Raw genomic sequence first — 24227 nt, forward strand, 5'->3', positions numbered from 1 at the left:
CCTTCTTCTATTCTGTGTTCTATGTTAGTCCTTAGCTAGAAACATATGAGGAGATGAAGGTGCTGGCAAGCAAATAGAAAAAAAAAGCAACGTACTGGCACAAGCGAGAGTTTCTGATGCTTTTCACACTTCACTATGAGTTTTTACAGGGAGAAAGGCAGTGGGGAACTGATAAACTGGTGTCTCGGAGCCAATGGGCCTGGAGATCATTTAGTGCCTCGTTCTTTCTCATCTGTAATCAGTACAGTAAAGCTATATATATATATTTATACAAAATTTTTGGAGAATAAAACCAAGTAAGGCAGACAATGTGCTGTGGCATTCTCCCTTACTGAAGCTTCTATAAAAAAAAAAAAAAAACACATGCAGTATATGACATGCTATACACCATAGAAACATTATTGTTATATTCCAGGAGACCGCAAGCTAGAGGTTTTCATGGACAGCATTTTGTTGAGCTATTAGATTACATGGTATTACTTAGATATCATTGTGGTCATTTTTTTTTTACGCTTTATATTTATTTATTAAATATAAAGCGTAAAAAAAAAAATGACCACAACGGCCAATGGTAACACACACTCCCTCTAACACACACTTACATATACATACTCCCTTCCTAACTCACTTACCCTCTCATTCTCTTACCTTACTCAGCCTTCTTTTCTAGCTGCTCGCATACACTGTGCTAGCAGCCTAGCCTTTGTCGCAGGGTCAGCTAGCATCTTATAACACTGAGTTCCCACATATGCAAGTGGCCAGTCCAAGTCAGACTAGTCTTTTTTTTTTTGAAGAATTTTGGACCGCCCAAAGCCGACCTGGCCCCGGTGTTGACCCACTGATGAGATGGATGCAGGGAATGTAATAGGCAAAGAATGGGAGGGTAACCCAAAAAAGAATGTGAGGAGCCATGTTGGTTTCTCCTTTATATATAGAAATGCATTGACAGGATGACCACTTGAAATCCTTGGTTTTACTATGCATTAATAACATAAGTGGGAACTTCCAGTTTTTGGCTTCACAGAGTTCCCACTCTCCAGGATGTGTGGTCAATATTAGCGACAGTGTAAGCTCCATTTGGATTCAAAAGAGGCCGAATGTAGGACTGGAGGAGACAGGACCTGAGTGTGGCACTCCACTACCCGGTGATTGACTAACCAAGAGCCTCTAGGGAAGCAGCACTTTGCCTGGAGACTCCAGGTAAACTGGAAGGAAACATTGAAATATTTGTTATTGACACCCTTTAAGTTTTAACTTTGGGTAGCAGTTTCATTGTTACGTGGAAACCGTATTTTTTGGGTCTGGTGTTTTTACTGGTCAGAGTGCAATTTCAGAATGCAGGCAATGGTTTCAAGATACAACATGGAAATAAGTGACATATCTGTTTATACAGCTCACAGAAATGGTGCAAAAGCTGGTCATTTCCTCCCCATATCTCTCACAAACCGAAATAATAATACAGAGCGGATTCTGTGAGCAGAAAGAAGAGAGCTGCTTACATGTAGCCGGCCTGGACACCACTCGGCTGTGAATGACAAGCAACGGGCCACATCACTTGGGAGCGCAGACTCTGAATTATTAATGGTGACAGGTATACTATCTGGGAGACAGGTTGAGAAGGGGGGTTGGAGATTATTTATAAGTGAATGGTTAACAGCTGTACCTATTGCTAACCATTACATGGGTGCCACAAACGGTAGCGCTCAGAGAGCGAGTTATTCAAGCACGAATGATCTGCCTGTCAGAGCTACAAGCAGCGTGCTTGCAAATTGAACTCAGGAGGGAGAGAGAACGAGGGGACGCTGGTACAATGCTTTGCTCTCAGACGGCACTGTCATCACAAAGTGTGGGACAGAGATGAGAAAGAGATAGCCTTGCCACAAAATATGATTCTCACATAGCAGGCGCATCCATGATGAAGTTGAGAGATTTGTAATACTTCCTCGCAGTTCCCCCTCCCTCTCACACCCTACACTCTGTCTCCCCTCCCTGTCCTTCAGGCCTCTTAGCAGAACAGATGTAAAATGTGTCCAGCACAGATGCCAAGACACGGGGAAGAAAACACATTTCTAGAGCAGTGAAAAAAAATGTGTTATTTTATCTTGTAACTTGGTTTCATGGCATTTTGTGCATTTTATTTCTGGAACTCAACACTAATGATTTTGTGGCAATAGCACTGCTCTGTGTCCATTTTTAGTGGTTTCATTAGTGGTAGCAGGCCCGTAAAGAAACATAGTTTGCTCTTCTAGGGAACAGGGAATGTGCCAAGCAATTCCTGACTGGTTCACTGGCTATATAAAATTGTACAGGCAAAAAAAAAAAAACTAAAATTTTGGAGACTGTTGGGATCTCATATTATGTTCATCAGTCTGTTTCATATTATGTTGTTCAGTGCCCAGTAATCCACTCTCTCTTTGATAAACAACACAGCATTATGGTAAGAGGCATACCTGGCAACTCTCCGTGTTTGACCTGAAGTCTCCAGGAGAAGAGCTGCTTCCCTCTAGCCTCCAGGCCAGTTTTGTCCTTCTCCAGGCACTGGAGCAGCATTTTACCATACCCACTACATGTCCACTTCTACGCCTACTTCATGCCTCCACACACAGCGTGCCCTACCCACTCATGAGGCTACTCCCTTATCAGATGGTGCAGTTACATGGTGGTGGGGTTAACTGTAGTACTGTACAAAGTGGTGCAGCATCCTTTAACTGCAGACCAAGGGGTAAAACATTAAAATAACATTTTTGGGAAAGAAAAAAAAGGTTGGCTCAAAATTTTTTGGGGCTAGCATCTAGATCCAAACCAAATATGTTGATTCCTGGTTTAGTCTACCCTGGGAAGCTTTAGTACCAGGTCACTAAATATACACTGTAAGCACGCAGAAAGGCTGAAGCAAATCTGATACACCCAGATATTGTTTTTTGATAGATACAATGTTTGATGGCAGCAACCTAATGCATGGCTAGTTTAGGCATACACTATATACTGTATACTGCTAGCTGGTAAACGATGAGCCCATCTTTTTTTTCTGTGTAAAGGGGAGCCCATTGGTTTGGTTAATCTTCTTTTAACACAATAAAGATAAAAGAATGTTCTATGTCTGGAAAGTACGGACAGTCATTTCTGTTCATGTACTTATTGTTTCACAAAGTTGTCTGACGGCTCTCTAAAAACACAGCAAACAAAAACCACAGGACAATTATAAAACATATGGTCCATAACCACTACTCTGTTTATTTTATGGAACTTAACATTATTTGAAGCATCTTGTGGTCAAAATTAATAGACAAAGTGCCGTCCAAAATTTCTGCATTTTTTTTTTAAGCTATTTATTCCATCCTTTCCAGCTTGTCTGCACATCTGCAGCAAAGCTATCTATAAACAGTAAAGTTACTTGATTGTTTTTGTATGGCCCAAAAATCCAAAAAAAAGGAAAAAGTAACGCCAGTAATAACAATAAAAAGAATACAATGTGAAAACCTACCGATATTCAAATATGCCAATACTAAAAATAGTTTCAATAGATTTTCTTTTTTGTATCATAATGCATCATTTTTATCATGATGCCAGCTAATAAAATCCCCCAAACATGCAAAATATGAAGGATATTTAATATATAAGAAAAAAAGAATATATCTTTAAAAAATACTTAACAATAAGTTTTCACTCTCTAATTTCTCACCACTTAGAAGTGAAAGATATTTCTTTCAATTCACTTTTCAGCATCTTCTTTATTCCACCGGTCATCTGTGTACCCACCCAGAACTATAAATGAGGACTGTAAGAACTGTAAGAAGTTACAATATCATAATAGAGTTCAAGCGGTTCCACAAAGGCTCATAAAGTGGACTGTTCCTTTTCCAAACAAGTGTGTGCAGGTACCATTTGCCATTGTTTTATTTTAGAAAAGAGGAACTGTCAGTATGAGTTGTTTACATATCTGAAACAGAGCTCCTAAATGATCAATGATGGTCATTGTATAATTGGACCCCGTTAAAAAACATAATAATTTACTAAGGAATCTGCAGACCTGCTGATTGCATATAAGCTAGACTTTGCGAGGTTAGGACTAGATTGATATGAAAGCAATGAAACGTGTGCAGTTGTGGTTCTCACACATGCATCTTATGGACCATCGTGAAATTTAAATCTTACTTTTAGAGCTTACTGATTTAACTACTAAACAATAAACCTAAATGAACCTGCAGCTCGTTTTAGTTAACAATCATGAGTTGCCATCAAAAACAAAAAGAACATCAATGATGAACCAGCCAGGATATAAAGATGCCTCCTAAACTAGAAGCTAAACAACCTATCATGGATACAATGTGATATCTTGTTCCTCACACTAAAACATTGATATGGAGCTTTACTGTAGCCCATGACTTGAGAAATTATTGAGAAATTATTTTCTTACTGCTACCTTGAATATTATTCATAAAGACTAAACAAAACAGACATCAATGGACGTACCCATTCCCAGTTCTTAAAAAAGTTAAATTGGCTAACTTTCAAACCTACTGTCAATGCCTCCCAGTTTTCCAGTGAATGGAGAGGAAAACAGTTCTGTTTGTTTGATGCTCAATATCTTAATTAAGAGGGAAGCAGCTGTAACATTTTAATGTCTTTATTTAATAATTTTGGGTAAAAAGATCCCTTTGCTTTTTTCCCCAACTACCAATTTTGGAGTAAGTATCCACAGTATGTAGGTGGTTGGAATATGACACGGGAAGTAAAAGTATTCATTTTCAAGAGTATTCTTGTAGCAGGAGCACAACCGGATATGACCCACATGGACCTTGAAGATCCATCATATCTTTTACCCAACATCTCATTGGATGTTAAACCAGCAGTTATTGTGGAAACAGAAATACATTGTCCATCTACTAAACAAGATTTGCAGTGTTCTTTGAAGCTGATACGTAAAATGAAAAACAAAAATCTTACCTGTAGAATGTATCCGCGGACATAGTCCCTTAGTGTCCAGCCCAAGCCGTGCAAAATGTGCAGTACTTCTTCTTGTTTTAGCACACTAAAAAGTCGGTCCAACAAGATCTTGAGGCGTACAGGCACAGCCTGTGTTCCATACAGCATGAGGCTGCTGATGTCAAACACCACATTGGACTGTACAATCTCCACTTGTGTCGGGTGGTAGAGGTGTTGAGTGCTGAGCTTGTCCAAAGCTAGAGAGATAGAGAGGAGCAAGAGAAAAGGCATGCACATTAAAAGATAAGCCAAAACTTATAACTAGTAGTCTAGTTTAGGAAACCAGGCAAGTTAAGTCATTGGCAGGATTGTTTTAACTCAATCACAAACCTTTAGTGTGTAAAATTGGCAACATTTACAGAATAAAGGATTTTTGGCCCAAGATCGAATATACCTTCTTAAGGATACAGCAATACTTGGCAAATCACCAATTGCTTTTGAAATCACCCAGTTTCAAAACAAGCAAATAAGTTGATGTAAAAATAGAATGTAATAAAAATATAAAAAGGGAAAAAAAAAAGAGAAAGTAAGCATTGTTAGATTGTATTCGCTTTCTTGACTGTACCTACTAATAATTTCAGATTTAAACTTTCAAGAGACTGATGTGCAACGTACTGTAAAGATGGCTGGATATAAAAAGAGTGATCATACTTTTTATTTATGACAGCTCATCTCAATCACTTTTAGTTTAATCAATAATGAAAAGGGATAAATGATAATTAAAAATGTATAGAGTAGATTTTAATACTTTTGCGTCAACTGAATAAATCGAGCTTGATGATTTAACACTGTAGCAATAACATAACATGTTTCCACTTTTCCCAAGCTCTATACATCTTTATTTTTAACCGTGCTCATGGTAGTTACTGGGGAGTCACCGGGGGTGATTTCTGTTCGCCTGCAATCTTACTAAGCCAATGAACGATTACTAGATTTATCATATTCAAAAGGTGGATAACAAAAACAGAAATAGTTTATTTTGTGCACATTTTCCTTTTAATATATGTCTGTTACAAGGCATTAAAAAATAGTGCTCTTGCGTTTTCTTAGTTTTGTTTGATGCTTTCGTCTATGGAGAGTACGGTTGAAACATCTCCAAGGAACTATTTAATGGACCCTTGGGCCATCTGTAATACAGTGTACTTTTTTACTCAAAACTAATAAAAATCTTGGCATACTTTGAATATTAAGAGAATCGATGTAAGATAACAATTATTGGTAATTGACATATTGTGTATGAAGATGGAATAAGCCTTTTAATCACTGATAACACATGGCGGGAATTCCACCCTCCACAGATGTGAGACAGAGCCTGCAAAATCGATGACATGTCTCTACTGGGGACAATGAGCATCATGGTGTGTTTGTAGAAGATTGTTTTCACCACGGTATGTCCTATCTGAATACCCAGTGTTAAGAACAAGGCATCGGGCTCTAACATTTCTGTGTTCTTCAGACTAGACGTGATTAAACGTTAGTAGTGAGGGACCCTCTCATGTTACATGCTCATGCAAATGTTTATCTGGTAAGCACTTCAGGTGGGAGCATCACTTTTAGCAGCCAAACCTGTCTTCTCTGTGAGTACTGTGAGTCTGAATGTGTTCAGTCACTGAGAAAGGAGCAATTACATGCACGTAGAGGGGAACTTAATGAATCTTAAAACCACATACTTTGCAGAGTAAAGAAGCTGACATTTTGGAGGAAATGGACTGAAAAGGGTCCTTGTGTTTCACAAGAATGACATACACAGCTGCGGCAAATTCTATATTTAAAGTGCTTATTTCGTTGTTTTTTTCAACTGGTGAGTTTGTAAGGTTTGTTTTGGTTGAATGTCAAGAACATATTGGTTTTCTGCACGGCCTGGCAACTGGAGATTTTTTTTTACTGGTATTAAGGCACACGCGACCAGGTCTTGGTTATCGTCTATGAAGACACTAAATGTTTTTGTTAATAAGAAAATACCCATGGTATGTCTCAAAATAATATCATCTGTAATATTCCTTTCTACTTGGCTGTTGATTAACTAAACATAACACTGCAATATCCATACAATTTATCCAGAAACCTTCCTCTTCTTATTAAACTTGGAGTTGGAAAAATACAGAGTAAATAATAATTGCGTAATTTGCATTGATATGTGCCCAAAAGCAAGCCTTAATGCTACAGTCCTGCAGCAGGTATTTGGTGACCCTGGAAAAATTAAATTGGCATTACACTTTTCACTTTTCACAGAAAATGATTACGCAGACCCTATATTAAAAGTAAGGTTTGCAGAAATGATTTTTTTGAACATTAAAGTTTAATGTCACTTTAATCACAATTTTCTATAAAAAATATGTTAATAGCAAAAAAATCTTTACATTTTTATGCAATGATTACTACTGTTAGTTTATTTAAAGTGCTGGCATAGTCCACAACGCTGTGCAGTTGGTAGATAACAAATACAAAGCACATTTGGAGGCATTACTAAAAAAATAAAAATACTTAAAAAGCTTATTATTGTAAAAATGTCTATCAAAGACTTTCTGAATGAAAGAGATTATTTAAAGAGGAAATGTGACCATCATAGGTTTTAACATATTTCATGAATTAAGGCAACTTGTAGTTGGGCTACTGTAGTGCCTTATGGAAGATGATCACTGAGTCTCCAAGTGTCAGGGCCAGTATTATCTACTTAATTTTCTGTTCTAAAGCAGGGGCGTCCAACCCGCGGCCCTCCAGCTGCTGCGGAACTACATCTCCCATAATGCTCTTTCAGCTAAGGGGCTGGCTGAGGAGGATGGGAGATGTAGTCCTGCAGCAGCTGGAGGGCCGCAGGTTGGACGCCCCTGTTCTAAAGTTTTCTCCATCCTCTTAACATTACAAAGGCTGACTAAACTACATTACTACTAAAATACATTTGGAGGATCAGTCTTACAGATCTTGAGAAAAATAAAGGCGACGCATTTCGCCGTGAAACATAAAATGGATTTTTTAATATTGAACCTTCTAATCTGTAAACATTGTCACGTGTGCTTATTTAGTGCATAGACTTGGTTAAAAATCTTTTTTAATATGTATTTGTTTTCATAAATACTACCCTTTAATCTCTATATGAGCCATGCTCGCCATATCTGTCATTCATCCCCACCTTTCTCCCATGTTTTCTCTGCTGTTATTAAAAGTCTCTGATCAGCTTCCCCAAGCTTTTTGGCTGTGTTTAAAGGTGTGCTATTCACTTGACACTGCCCACCATAAACTGAAGCGTGACATACATTTCTTCTACAAAACACTCTGTAAGTGTTCAGAATGGGCTTTTTTTTAATGTTTATTTTCTCTAAAATAGTCCAACTACAAAAAGCAGGGTTTTCAAAGGACTCTAAGTTAAGCCATAGTCTACAAAACTGCCAATTTTGGTGGAAAAATAAACAGTTTTTTTTTTTTTTGCGTTATGCTTTTCATAGCCCAGGAACAAGCGTACAAAATTGGCATATTTAATGTCATTTCAGATGCAATACAGATCAGTAGGATCAGGCTAGGTTTAATAAAAGAACAAGAGAAATGATGCTTTGTTAGCTATTCTTGATTAAACGATCTGAAGCACCGTTTAATAGATACTGTGGGGTGTTTGAATTCAACACATCACTACATGTCATCAAATCACACAGAAGTATGTAAACCAGATGGCCTGTTAACAGAACTTTACCAGAGCACACGTCTTGAAATCAGGTAGAATTTAATTGCATTTTATCATTTTGCCTTCACTAAGCTATATAGAAGAATTTTAACCCTGCGGATACCAGAGATGTTAGAACTGCAACGCTAAACATGATGTCCCAATTTGAACTACACACTTACACACATGGCTGTCTTTTCTGAAATTTAAATTTTAGGCAACAAACATCTTTGTTGAGGAAGAGAGAGGATTCATCATTACAGAGTATTAAAAAGTGTGGGGGAGGGAATTATTATTTCTTACAGAAAAAAATAAAAGAATAGAATTATATGAAATGTTTTAGGTTAGAATGAAAAATGGTGTGAGTGTGTTGATTACGTAATAATGAAAAGAAAAACTGGAATCAGAATTGGAAGAAAGGATGAGGTGGGCAAGCTGAGCTACCAGTCAAGCTAGATTCACTTAGGGGCTCTTTCAGACAGATTTCAGTATTTAAGATCAATAAGTCGGAAGGGGTAGTCACAAGAGCTGGTTCTTGACTTGCTCTTCCCCAAAAGTCCACCCAGTCCTAAGAAAAGGACATACTAAATGTTTGGATTTGATGCTTTAGTAAAACATTATGTGGATATGCAAGTTTTATTGCAGGTCAAGTTTTGTTTGAATTTGCAAAATCTAAGACCAGTAACATTTCCACTAAAGACCAGTAACATTTCCACTAAAGACCAGTAACATTTCCACTAAAGATTGTCCCATTTAAGAGTCTTCAAATATTTAACATCCATTAAGAAGAATAGGAAACATGTCAGTAACAGGTGATCTCAATGGGACTTAACCCTGAAGCTACACTGACCAAAGGCCGTAACAGTGCAAATTATTTTCTTTTTTCACAGGACATTTTCTAAGGCTCGGTAAAAGGCCAGTTCAAGCTGCATGTACATACAAATTAAATATAATTTAAAAAAAAAAGATTTAAAAAAAGTCTCAATGACACCTTTAATTCTTATTTTTCGCCTCTGTGATGTGTTTCCAGGCAGTACACTTCACACGGATACTCTGTTTACGTAGCCGACAGCAGAACCGCAGTTCACTCACAGACATGGCTGTCTGAATTTTTTTTTTATTTTATTTCACCCCACCATATTTTTTTCAAACAGAACTTTGAACCCTATCCAGCTTTGACACGCAGCCATTTAAGTTAATAATGATCATGTTTCCCCGTGTCTCCTGTCTACTTCCCTTTGAGGCAACTGTACGTTCAGCACCTACCGATAATAACACATACTTCCAACATGAAAGCAATTGCATTAATATAATTGTCTGCATTTTCCTCTAAACCGTATTTCCCCCCCTTTTCAATTTTAAGGGCCTGTGTGACATCTGTCTCTCCCTCCTCTCGTTGTACGACAGCCTTTAACACTGTATTCATCAATCCCTGATAAGAGATTCTGATGCAGACAAACACTATACGAAAAGGATGAAATGTTTAATACATTTTTCCTGCCAAGCATTCTGAAATGAATGTGGCGCATTAAGGGTTAACCTCACACAGCCGGGGGGGGGGGGACCCTGTTTCTAAAGAAAGCACCACCCGTACACATTGGGGATTTCTCTACAACCTCAGGAGCCTTGCGGGCGCTCAACAAATTAGTTTGTAGATTAATCAAAGCTGTTAAGCGTTCAGCGCTGGTTTTGCTTTTAGGGAAATGGGTCACAGAGCCTCGAACAAGGAAGTCAAAGGAAAATTAGCGTTTGCTTTTATGCCAAAAACTTCCCTGTAATTAAATAATAATATTGTCGACAGACTATAAAATGTAATTTATGTGCCATTGTTATAAAGAAAAATACCTTAGGACAAGGATTTTTTTTTAAGAAATCTTCAAGTCGTTTTGACATCAATAAACTAATGTTCGCTTTTAAAAATGTCCGAACAAGCTTAATGATTATTTCATTTAAATCCAAGTTTCGATATCGTTAATAAGTAAATAAAAATCACTAATGACAACGATAAAGAAACGGTGTTATTATGTAGCATGATGTGCCAATTAGTATTCATATGCTCGTTTTCCTGCTGAATGGCGGAGGTGTGGAATAATAATCTGACTCAACCGGGTGCTTTTTAGCATTCGCTTGCTATTGTGCTATGATTTAATCAGCTGTGTTTGTGTTTTTTAAACTTCTTTTTAAAAGGTGTTTAAAAAAAAAATACAGGTCAGAGTCTCAAAGCAGACATATCGGAGTCCTTCGGCACTCATTTAGAAACCAATCTGTGCTGCTCTGGCAGATGAAATGTTCCCCCGACTAGCCTCGCCGAGCCATCAACTGCAAGAATCTGACAGGTATCAGAATGCTTCTACAAGAAAGGTGCCGCGTGCACTAAGTCATTAGGATGTGAGCTGTTGTTTATAAATCTACATATGAGATGCATGCCCCTCGTTTCTTTGAGTGACTTCTGGAATTTTTTGAATCTTCTTGCACTTTTTATTGGCAAAGCTTTTAAAGGAATAGTCACCCAAATTGTTTATTTCGAAAAAAAATTCAAAACAAAATCCTGCTTTCCTTTAATCTAGAAGGATACGGGTTTATGGAATTATGGAAGGTGCCCTGTCTTTTCTGGGCCCCAAAATACCTCCTACAGGGTTCCTATCGGTTGTATACCTGCTATGACATCACAACCTAAGAGGAAGAAGTGCATGTCATGGAAAAACAGTCCTTTGCTTCAAAAATTTAATTATTTTATATAAAATAATTTTGTTTAATGTTCCTAAATTTAGTAATAAGATTAAATGAATGATTTAAATGTTGTGCATACTTTCACATTTCATTTTAATGTATTAGTTGTTACTTTCTAGTTTTGTCATAACCTTTCAATGTATGTACAGTAAGAAGCACTGCTTATATTGTTGGCACTAATTATCTAAATAAAATATATTAATTAATCAATGTTGAAAGTAACACTGGGGTTAACAATTACATTGAAATACCATATATTATTTGAATCATTAAAAAAAAAAAAGAAATAAAACATTTATATTAGAAAGTGGTTTAAAACTAGAAAACAAGTTAAACTAAAATAATAATTTAAAAAAAAACCCTGTAAATGTATTGGTGAAAAGAGAACAAATTCTGAAGAATTCTGTAATAAAACTATTAATTAATTAATAGCTAATTAGAGGCGAGTTTATATGGATCTAAATACTTCCTTAAAAAAACCGAAATAAATTAGTTTCTATGTAACTATTATACAGTTAAACGGCTAAATATTCTTAACACAGGTAAACAGCTAAAAATAAGCAAAATATAAAAGATCTCCACAACAGATGAATGCTTCATTCCAATTCTTGGAGCCAGGAACCATTGTATTTAAAATATATAATGGTTATACTCCATAGACCGTTACCATATTAAAATAATATAAAATAGTTTTTTCAGATATGCATAACAGCAACATTGTTTTAAAGAAAATATATATTAATGCCCCCTTTCATATTCATATACCCTCAGTCCAAAATGAAAGTTTCTAAACAAAATTATAATTTAAAAAAAACTAAAATAAAAAGATAATACTAACCCTAAACCACCAGTATTTAAATATTAACAAGAAGCCTAAATTGAAATATTTTTTACTTTAGTCACCAGGCAGTCTTTCTTTATATCAGAGGTAACAAGACGTTCAAAATAATTAGAATATTTAATTGCAGAGAAAAAAAAGCAATGTATTTTAAGGAGGCATTTAAAAGAAATTTAAACTGGAAAAATACAGTGTAGTAGATTTCTCAGAAACCTTTGGATTATTTATTTTTTGTTGTTATTTTACACGTGTGTACAAAATGCACCAATTATCTAAGTGTTGCACCACCAATCCCTGTCAATTATCTAAGTGTCCTGAAAAATAAAAGGATGTGAGAATAGATTTGATGGCAGATAAGAACCATTTAACTCATCTAGCCTGCCCTGATCTCTTCTTAGATTCAGGATAGCCATACGCCTATCCCATGCATGTTTATATTCTTACTATTTTAACCTATGCCACCTATACCACTTATCGACTACTCTCTCAGTAAAGTATTACTTCCTTACATTACATCTAAACCTACGACCTTCTAGTTTTATGTTATGACCTCTTCTCTTGTACTTTGTAAAATCCCTTGATGTATTTAAATGTTTCTATGGCAGTGCATCGCCTCTTTCTCTTCTTTTCTCCAACATATTCAGATCCTATAGTCATTTTTATCCTGCAAACCATTCACCATTTTAGTAGTCCTCTTCTAAACGTTCTCCAAATATTCTTCTGAAGACAGGGTCTCTAGAACTGCACACTATGCTCCTGGTGAGGTTTGAACAGAGATCATATAGGCAAGATTTTACATTATATATATATATATATATATATATATATATATATATATATATATACAAAAGTAGTAAGTACATATTGGTAGATTTTACAAATCTAATTAATATATTACATCTATATATATTGTATATATAATATCTGCTGTGCCAGTGTACCGAAAGCTGATGGGAGAAAAGAAAGCCACAGAAGGGCCGATTTCTTACCATGTGCCACCCATCCATGTTTGCACTGGTCACAGGTTCTTAGATTAATCTTCCCAGGCTGGAAACATTCACACGTGCAATTTACAAGTGTACATCGGATGGCCTGTGAGAGAGATGGAAACAGAAAGAGATTAATCGATCCGGTTGACCATGTGGAAATTCATGTTTCAATGACCAGCTTTTGAAATATACATGATGTTTTTAAGGTTGAACAATATACAGTCATCAACTAGAAGGAAACATTAATACAATGCATCTGCATGGACTAGCTGAAATTGTGTAGCTAAATATACATTTTATTGCACATACACTAGGGGATGGTGTTCTGATTGAGATTCCCCTGGTTATTATGTTTCCCAAACCCATCTTAAACCTAAAAGTAATTCTATTTAAAAAGTGATCTGATATACTGATTTTAGAGGTTTCAATGACGTACAATGTATAATCCAAACATTTTTTTTACTTATCATATTTAAAATCTCGCTGTAAGTATATATATATATATATATATATATATATATATATATATATATATATATATATGTGTATATATATATATATATATATATATATATTTCTGCTTCCAGGGTAGATGTTTCATATTGATTCATAGAGATGCATGCCCACCTCATTTAATATCTACTAATTTATTCCCCGCTTTTGAATTTCGCAATTCGCGGCATGTACACTACATAGTAAGCATTTATTTTACAGTCAAAGCAGACATAAATAACCAAAATATGCCCCCCCCCTAAGTTTTTGCTGGTCTATTTTTAAAATAATACCCAGGTGGCAACCCCATCTCTAGCATATTTCTTCTTCATTAACTGCTATATTTAATATAACATTTGGATTGAATAAATTACACAGTACCACATGCTCGTTACCCCCCATATCATGTAAACCGATCGATCGCTCATTTTCCAAGCTATGTAAGTATGTATCCCTGATTAACGGAAATAGTGATATGAAATATATTACTGCCGACATCTGCTGATGAAGCAGGAATAATATACGTGTCTGTGGGGGAAGGGGGACATCTTGCTGAAAGGTCCACTTTCATGTTCAATAGTTTATCGACTTGATGATATATCTTGTCTGCACTTGTCAGTAATGGTGTCTTTCTTTAATATGTTCACTAATTAATGAACTTTGTAATTAATTGTGCAGATACATAGAACCAACGTTACAAAAAGGACAGCGATTTTAACCCTTGCTCAGTTTGGACTGAGAAGAAGTGGTGCTTGTGAAGCTTCCATTTTGTCTCAAGAAGAACTAGAACCTCTGGTTTATTAAGTCCAACAAGTTCATACCTGAACCTTTCCCAACAAACAAAACTCACTTTCAATCCAAATAAACACTAAACCAAGCAATACTTTATGTCTAAATCCCTGGCTTTAAAATAACCTTGCTTCCCCCTTTTTTTTCTTTCTGGACTAGTTATTTTTGGATATAAAATGGCTCAACAGATATCTGTTTACTGATCAGACATAAAAACAGCAAGTAGTTTTAACCGCAGGTCAGCTACCAGGATTTTTAATACTTTCTGTGTATTTAATTCCCTTAGAACACGTTAGGACACTAAGTACAAAAAAGCTCAAGCCTAACTTTACAAACATATCCATTTAGTATAAATTAGCTGCACACACAGCCTCCTCCAAGATACAGTGATAGACAATCTGAAGTTACAGAACATGAGACAAAAAAATAAAACTAAATGTTACAATATAGAAAACAGAAATGGTGTGTGCTAGGAAAAAGTAGACAAGAAATGTATCACTTCCACAGTATTTACTGTTTTGATGCATTTTCAGTGAACAGATATTTTTAGAGCCTCTGTGGACTTCAGCAGAGGTTCTGGGTATGGCAGCTGGTTACTGGGTCTCTACCTACTTACTGCCAGTTTATCCCTTTTTTCCTTCCCACTCTCATCTAAACTCCCCCACCTGGGCTAGACCCAACTTTCTTGAGGCTGACCATCTCCATCACAGTTCCAGTTTGTAAAGAATGGGGAAGACCTCCAGATATTATATCTACTCTGGAAGTTGTCTGAATGTATGAGTTGTTAAATGTGTGTCTGCCAGCACAGTGTTCCCTTGACTGTATGAACTGATCAATGATGGCATTTTGTATAGTTAATATTACGTATAGTAGCAGTGCATCACAAATATTCTATTGAACCCTGTCAGTCCTTATGGAAACCATGACTTGTCAGGAGCTAAATATATTCTGAACCATCACCCATATTCAAACAGAGATTTCATGTGTTATATGTCAAAACCACTGCTCTGCTCAAATATCATTAAATCAGAGTAAAACTCCAGAATGTGCGACTGAGAATCTTCCCAATTACTCTGAGCGCTTGACTTCACGTGGTGGTGGGACTAGCTGCACATGGTACAGGACTAGCCCCAGTGTGCTTCTTGTGGACCTGAAAGTGGGCAGAGGTTTAGGGAAAAGTGGGCTAGAAATCCTGCTCCCCTGCTTAAAGAAAGAAGAACCCAACTTGTGCGATGCAGGGTTTCACGTGGAGACGTCTGGTCAAACCAGGAGACCCGGAATGCTCCTATCATAGATGACAAGTTACAAATTAGACAAATAGAAATCGTGTGTCTGAGAAAACAAAGAATAGCACGTGTGTATACATTGTATCTATCATCAGTCTGACTGCACACATTCTGTTCTCTCAAGAAGTCTTGCGCTATATACTTTATCCTCTGTTTTTTCTCCCTGTTGGGCATACAGCCTAAATTTAAACACAAACACAAGGGCAATGAAGAAACATTAACACATTTACTGTGAACAAACACTCCCAGTTGCACGGTGAAATTTTAATACATTTCAACTTATCTCTTTTACTAATGGGGAGAATACAAACCCTGCAGGAATTCGCTCTGCAAACTGGTAATTACAGTCTACTTACTCCCTTTTTTATATTTTTTTTTTCTACACATTTTTTGTACAGTAAGAAGTGAGAGATATTCATACCATTGATGTTGGTTACAATAGGAGGGTTAACAAAACTATTTGAAACGATACAGCGGACTGATAACTAGGTCTGAATTAATAAATGATTTACAAGGCCCAGCAAGCTGCCAGATTCCTGCCTTTTGGGTCATTCTTTATTTGCGCGCTGTTTATTCAGTGCTATCAGTGGCAAGGATATGTCTATTTAATTAAAACACACTACTTGAAGCGGGATCATCGCTCTCCACAGGACTCTGTTCCTTGTCGCTAAGCGGAGACTGCGGCTTTGCTAAAGAGGCTGTAAAGGAGCCAACAGAAGAAGAGCTTTTAGGCTGACACTTCCATCACACTTTTACTTATTTTTAAACCATCTCTCTTGTAATTATGGGATCCTGCTACCGATTCACCAAATGCTCACAAGGAAAACACATGTTGTTCACAGATTGAAGTTCAGCAAACTGCTAGCGTGTACACCGCACACACCACAGGAATGAAGCAGGAATGGGTGAGTGCATTCTGCCCGGCTCTGAATTCTAACAAATTGCAGCGTGTTAGAACCTCATTATATCTACAAGATAATGTCCTGTTCATCAGATAAGTAAAAAAAAAAATTTCTGGTGGTTTCTGACGTCAGTTGATTTATTTATAGATTAAAAATGGAAACGCTGTAGTCCAGCCGATTAACAAAATGATGGAACATGGTTTTTAAACACTCCTATAGGTAGGTGTTTCAGAGATACAACGTGGATCTATACATATTTAAATGAGAAAGAAAAAAGGTCTTTTGGAAATAAAATATTATATATTTTACACTAACCGGCAGATAATGAGGGCTCCCAATGAACTATAATCTTTATCTTTTAAGCATTGACACAGAACCAAGTGTCATTTTGTGCCACAAGAATCATTGGCTTTGTAAGACCACAATGACTAGTTTTTCTATTATGCACTATTTTAAATGCCTTAATAAATATGGCTTTGCAATCAGAAAGGGTCAGGTGGGACTATACTATCGGTTACCCATCATAATGTTTTCCCTAGTTTCCATTGTTACTAATCCATAAAAAGGGATGCTTTATTGAAAGCTACTTCAATACGGAATAAAGGATTTATCCAGCATTACAAAAGGAGCATGCCCAATGCTATGATCTAGGCTGTGATAACTTGAGGTTCTTAGGTAGTAAGTATTAGCCAAATTGTAAATCAATCAAATTTGGATGGGTGTGATGTCATGTGGCATGCTTTATTCCCTTACATGAGCAAGCAATACACAAAATGGGCCAATGAATGGGTGTACAGAGGTCAAGAGGTAATACATTTCCATGTCTTGCATAGAAAGGGACTATTCATGCATGTTGTGTTCTATCCATTTTTATCAATCACATTGCTTAAGCCTACTCTTCTTCATAAAGCTCAGACAAGAAGTGCGTCCGCCGCGGGATTACACTGTAATGTGAACAGTCGGCAGAAGCACCAAAGAATTGCATTAGTTTTTCTTCCCCGAGACCACATTTTCACCATTAAACTCCTAAAGGTCGAATAATGTTCTCTTCTTCCTTACTTTGGTTGCCAGGACAGCTTACACAGCTGAGGGGACTACAAAACTGTTTATGATGGTAATACCAGGTCAATAAATTCTAACTTTACAGCTTTTACTTTTAAGCATCCCTCTTCCTCCTTCTATGAACTCATAAGAGAAAATATGCCCTAAACCAGAAGAAGGAGTCTTGCTTACCAAAAAAAAGGTTTTGTTCAGAAGATGTCAATGTACTTCCCCTCTAGTTACCCCTCCGTTCTTCCTCCCCTCTATAAAGCTATATTGGAACGCACTTGGCAATCGCACCTAGCGGCAAAGCCTAGTAATAATGCAAGCTTGTTAACACGCATCTGGAGGTGGTTTTGTTGCAACGATTTGCTAGCATAACAGCTACACTGTTGCCCACTCTCACTTCAAGTACAAATGTGAACAATTATCGTGCCTTAAAACAGTATTCACGCCAACTGTAACGTTACACATAGATCACACGGAATGGATTTATTCTGTTTCCCTGTTAAAATACAATATTAAACAAAAGTTTTAAAAAGTACCTTTAATTTTAGGTTGATCTTATCAGACACTAAATATATACTCAAGATACTAAATTCGAGATCTAAGAGAAAGTGACTGCCAATGAGTATCATCTATGCCTAATAATATAATACTCTGTGACTATTGTTATCAGACGTCGTCTTTATAAGAAGAGAATATGTATCGTAACCCACGTGAAAGTGAATTCTCTTTTTTTTTCCATTTTGGGTAGGGAATGAGAAGATGCAATAGTTTAAAAATAACACATCATAAAGGGACTATGAAATTCATGCATAAAGAGTAATCCATGTGTTAAGTGATAGACATAGTGCAATTGCCATGGCAACCAGTGGAATGTTCCTGCTTAATGATCCACTTTTTACTTTTATCACATGCTTTTCCTTAATATCCATAACCCCCTATGTCTTTCCAATACAAACAGCTATAGCAGCATGGCACTCAGCCAGCATCATGAAAAGCGAAAAAGTGTCCTTTAATAACAACCACACATATTTTTATCATTACTGCAACTTTAAAATGAATTCCACAACTTTTTTGCTGTTTTGATTCAGATGACTTCCAGACAGATTTGGTATGTTTGCTAAATTACATAGCATGGATTTGGCGTGTCGCTGAATATCCCTCCTTTCCTTTTCAGACACAAAAGAATGAGATGATCTATAACTTAGGTGCTGCCTTGGCAAGAGAGGACACTTAAAATGCTTGAATATCCGCTTTATCTTCCGTAGGATGAGAACAATAAAATAGAAGTAAATGAAACACTTAGGTGAATGTGTAGTCTGGGTGTGGTTATATCAACCATGTCCTTAACGGAATACATATTATTACAGACGCAAATCTTTGACTACATTCAAAACATACAGTATATTATGTTGTATCTCTTTAGTATGAAAGAGATTTTCGCATTGACTCCAACTAAAAAACTAAAGTAGCCACATGGGCAGCATGGTAGCATGTCCCTAACAAAGTCCGCTGCTATCTACACATGCCTGGGAACAGAGGATACAGACTAGAACATGCAAGAGGTCACACTCATGGCGATATGCACTTTGTAGGACAAGGATAATAATGTTACAGAGCAAAGTTTTATGAAGAAACGTGAAGCGCCTGTGCATGATGGCGGTAACCTACTGCCAAAGAACTAACCCATTCCCCAAATATATTACTAAATTACTTAGAAATCCTAAACTGATTTGATTCTACCTGACGCCTCCAATAAGAATATTTTCTCTAACCCGGAAAGGGTGATGGCCACTGTTTTATTAGGCAGAGCTACATCATTCAGGGACATGACAGGAGAAGCTGGTCTGTAAATCAATAATACTCCAGCTGACTCGATAACCATTCCATGCAACCCGTACAAAACCATCTGCAAGGCGTACGTCTATTTATGGCTTCGTGGAGGATTTCTAGAGCAATGGATACTAAGGGTTGTTTAGTCGAGGAGTCATGATGTACATGATTTCAGATGTATTCGGATGTTTTGGAGCAGGAGGCAACTTATCCGGTGCCTGTGTACAAGGAAATCAATTGATAATAGAAAAGTAAGCCAATATAGAAATATAGTAATTCATCGGCACTTACATATTAATATTAGTGTAGATCAATGTCACGCTCAGAGAGTAAAAGAGGTCTGTATGAGCTGGGTAACTCTGATGGCTCCCCTTTCTTTTACTACAAGTCTCGACCAGGCCCGGCTGACTGCATTTCCAATGATCTAATACGCCCATGACTCGGCCAGCAGATTAGCACATGATTCGCTCAAGTAAAAGGATTACTGCTGCCTGGGCTTGAAGATATTAACACTTTTTGTCACGTGGAACATCTATGAAACGCTCCACACAAGAGGCCCTAGTTCAGACATGAACTGGATGGGTGAGATGCCCAGAACTTTTAACACACCAACACTGACTCATTAAACTCTCGCATGGGTTGACACAAACCTTCTGGACACAATTTCCGATCATTTAAAAAAAAAAAAAGGGTATTATTGGCCGATCGCTAACCCTAATTTACAACAGAGCTTACACACTCACTCCACGACTGCCGTGTTCTCTCCAGGGAAGGTTAACCTATAAAACTATTCATTTCTTGTCCACATTGACACTAAAAGGGGTAAATTATCTTCATTAAAGAATGACATGCTTTATGATCTGATTTGAAGAAAGTTTGTTTAGATTTAGTGAAGCAATATTATTAAGAACCTGTCACACATGTATAAGTCTCTCCCCTCTATTGCTTATGGGGGCCAGTTGGAAAACTGGGGGCCATAAGGACTGTTTATATAGTTGTTACTATTTTTTTGTCTATATAGTTGTTACTATTCTTACGGTCATCCTCATCATATTACTTTTAGTGTGAATATGCAACATCTTTGGTTTGAATACCATATTATAAATTAAGATTATTTTGTTCAGTGCAACCTCTATTCACTACGACGTACCAAATCCTACATTGCTTATACCAACAAAAAACTGTTGGATGAATGAATTTAGTTTTTGCTTAATGTTGCAAATCCAACAGTTTCCCCTTTAAAGCGTGACTAAATGGTAATTGTACGTGAAAACCTAGGGACAAACCAGACATATTACGTTTGGGTGTCTTAAAAAAATGAGAAATAAACATGGAAACAGGACCTCTTGCTGGGAATACCTTTTCTAAGTTCAAAATAATATGCAGTTTTAACATCCCAGTTTTCCTTAGGTACATATTAAATAGGAAGCTTACTTTCCAACTATTCATGTCTGCTAACCACAAAAAGCCATTAAGTTAAAACAAGGGTGGTCCAATCTGCTCTAAGTTACACTGCTACAGTGAATGTGTCTGGATTCCTCTAAGTTTCCCATTACCTTACATTAGTTTAGCTTATTTCTCTTTTTTTATAAGCCAAGGAAACAGCGCTAAAATGTTTGGGTCTTTTGTGAGTTCCTTGATTTTTCCAAAAATTGAGATTCCGAAGGCACTACTGTAGATTTAATTCTATAGATCACACAGCAAGGTGGTAGAAGAAGAAAGATCTACCTGATCACAAGAATTAGAGAAACAAGTAATAAGACCACTCAATTCTAGTGGTTAAGCCCATGATTATAGAGTAGTATAGTAAACATATTTCAAATGATAAAAATAAAATGCTATGAAGAAACATGTAAAAACATAACATTTAATGGAAGAGTCGAATATTTCAGTCCATGTAGCCTGATCATGTTCTCCTCCTGTACAAATCTTCAATCTTATTCGCTCCTTGGTTTTGTGTTATATTCAGGATTGCCATATGCCTCCCTCATGCGTGTTTACATTCTACTGCCTTTTCTGGAAGACTATTCCACTTATCTACCACCGTATCTATAGATCTTTAGGAATCTCACAGCCAGGTACAAAAGCTTATAATATCTCCAAAGTACAGTGGAATGCACCTGCTCATACTTACCCGAATAAAATATTCATCAGCATGTATAATGTACCTATAAATTTACAAAAGGAATAAGAAAAATGTGTGCTTTTATCGTCCATTATCTAACTAATGAAATAACAAAGCCTTGTAAAGTTAGGTCTAAAGCATACGCATCAAACATTGGAACACAATAGAGCTTTAAGGATGATGGGATGGAGTAGTTACTCATTCAGAATAATAATTTGGAATTCAGAATAAGACGTCGTCGGGCACAGGTTCCGTATCATTTAGATTACCTGATATCGGGAACTATTCATGATATGTACTTACAACCAAATGTTTTTTTAGCCTAAACGGCTAATGCTAGTAAAATTGGATCAAGCAAGCAAGGGCAAAATACCAGTAAAACTGCTTCTAGGGTATGACACTAGTTATCAATCAATTATATTCAAAAGTGTATTTTACTTTGAAAGTAAGTGGGCATTTTGCCATTAATTTAGCTCTGAAAAGCTGTTAATGCTGTTACTGATTTTTTTCCATTTGAAAACATTTTATTGATGCTTAGTTACCCAAGTCTGTCTTATTATATATATATATATGCATATATATATATATATATATATATATATATATATATATACATACATACACACACAGCATATAGGGACCTTAGTACATACCTGATGCAAGATTTGGCATAAGAAAGGGTTAGCCATTAAGTAACTGGGTACTTGTTTTAGCCTGGATACACAGGCTGTCAAAATGAATCAAAGGCCATTTGCATTCTAAGGCATCATTAGCAAGATTACACCAGAAATTAAATTCGAACAAGACTCTCTGCTCCGTGCACTCGGCCTAATTATAAATACATATTGCAGCTCTGCCTCAAAGTGGAATTAATGTCGGCTCTCAGTCCTCAGACTAGACGCCCATTGGGAGCTGAAATATGTTTAGTCCTTGCATAGCAGTGGTAATTCAATCTCTGCTCTCTCCTCCTTTTCATGATGACAAAAGGGGTTCTCCCCGCGGGACGCGGCCACCTGCACTGATTTACTCCTCCGTCCACACCCACGCAATATAAAAATGAGCTGACGATCATTAGCCTTCATTATATATATATATATATATATATATATATATATATTTATATATATTAGCTTCCTCCCTACCTTATTACTGCTCCCAAGGATTTCTCTGGAGAGAAAAGTAAAAATATGATGGAGGAGAGTAAAAATTATTGAAAAAAAAGCATTGAGCTAAATTGTATATGTGTATATGTACAAAACTTTAACTCACATAGGATCGGTTTAACCATGCACGCTAGAAACTTAGAATTTGACGGCAGATAAGAACCATTCGGCCCATCTTGACCGCCCATCTTTCCTGCTGTAAGACGCAGACCTTAATCACTCCTTGGTCTTGTCTTACATTTAGAATAGCCATATGCCTATCCAGTGTATGTTTAAATTCCCTCACTGTATTAGCCTCTACCACTTCTGATGGGATGCTGTTCCGCTTATCTACCACCTTCTAAATCAAGGAATCTTGAAGCTATGCATACGAAAAATGTGCCAGTCGTATACAATGCTGTATAAAAATGAACTTTTTAAACATTACTGGCAAACTGAAATTCATTGTCAAGGACGCCTCCAATCATGAATTAATTGTCTGAGCAGTTAAACATATAATATCTGTATCACCAGTATGGTGGATAATGTGATAGTGATAAATCCTAACCAAAGCTTTATCAGTTCCGCTGTATGTATAAATCTACTTTATACATGTCACAAAGTGAATATACTCAGTAAGTATGTCATTAATCTCAATCACGCCTGCTCTAATCCACCCGAGACTTTGTGATTTAACCAGTGAGAGCAGCAGGCAGGCAATAGAATTTTATTCCGCTCTTATACAGCCGAATTTGCTACAATTAGGCAGCTGGTCCTGATTATGTACAGGACGGAGAGAGAGCGCAGGTATGGTGCATGTTAAGTAATAGTGTTGTTTTTCCTGTATTAATGATCGACCCATAGGAATTGCACCTTTTATGTACAGTAATCACGTATAGTGCCACACACAGCTCCCCATTGCAAGCTTTTGCACACACACACACACAGCTCCCCATGTTTCAGCTTTCAGTACTGTTGAACTACCTGGCACTATATAAATTTACTTTAATATTATTATTTATTTTTTTTTAAATACTTCAGCGGCAGCCACACACGAGATTTTATATCTAATTTATTATAACATTTTTTTTTTTTTAAAAAAGTACTTAACCCACTCAGGAGATTATATATATATACATAATCTCTAAAAATTAAATTATTAAATAAAGTGAAAATGATTATCATTTATTGTTTTATATACCATTGATGAGTTGTCCTAAAATAGGGAAGAATACATATTTTTACATGTGAACTTAAAGTAGTACAAGTTATTTAGCAAACCCGTGCCATGTTAGGCTGGGTCTAGTCCTAGGCAGTCTTAAGTGGGCTGTTATAGGAGAAGGTAAGGGGGGTAAAGAGTGTCTGTGCTTAAGCCCGGGGACTCAGGGAAGCAGCTTTTCACCTGGGAGACTC

The 24227-nt window shown here is 36.7% G+C and overlaps 1 protein-coding gene across 2 annotated transcripts in view; it reads right to left on the reverse strand.

Annotated features, from left to right (window-relative positions):
* Window positions 1–24227, reverse strand: part of BNC2 (basonuclin 2) — a 233752-nt gene that overhangs the window by 51914 nt on the left and 157611 nt on the right. For both annotated transcript variants that reach the window (XM_053465890.1, XM_053465891.1), the window contains exons 3-4: window positions 13199–13301; window positions 4948–5183 (exon numbers count right to left, since the gene is read on the reverse strand). In XM_053465890.1, coding sequence (XP_053321865.1) covers window positions 4948–5183; window positions 13199–13301 — 339 coding nt within the window. The remainder of the gene's footprint in view (window positions 1–4947; window positions 5184–13198; window positions 13302–24227) is intronic.

The sequence above is a fragment of the Spea bombifrons genome, chromosome 1, assembly GCF_027358695.1.
Source record: "Spea bombifrons isolate aSpeBom1 chromosome 1, aSpeBom1.2.pri, whole genome shotgun sequence".
NCBI classification, from domain to species: Eukaryota; Metazoa; Chordata; class Amphibia; order Anura; family Pelobatidae; genus Spea; species Spea bombifrons.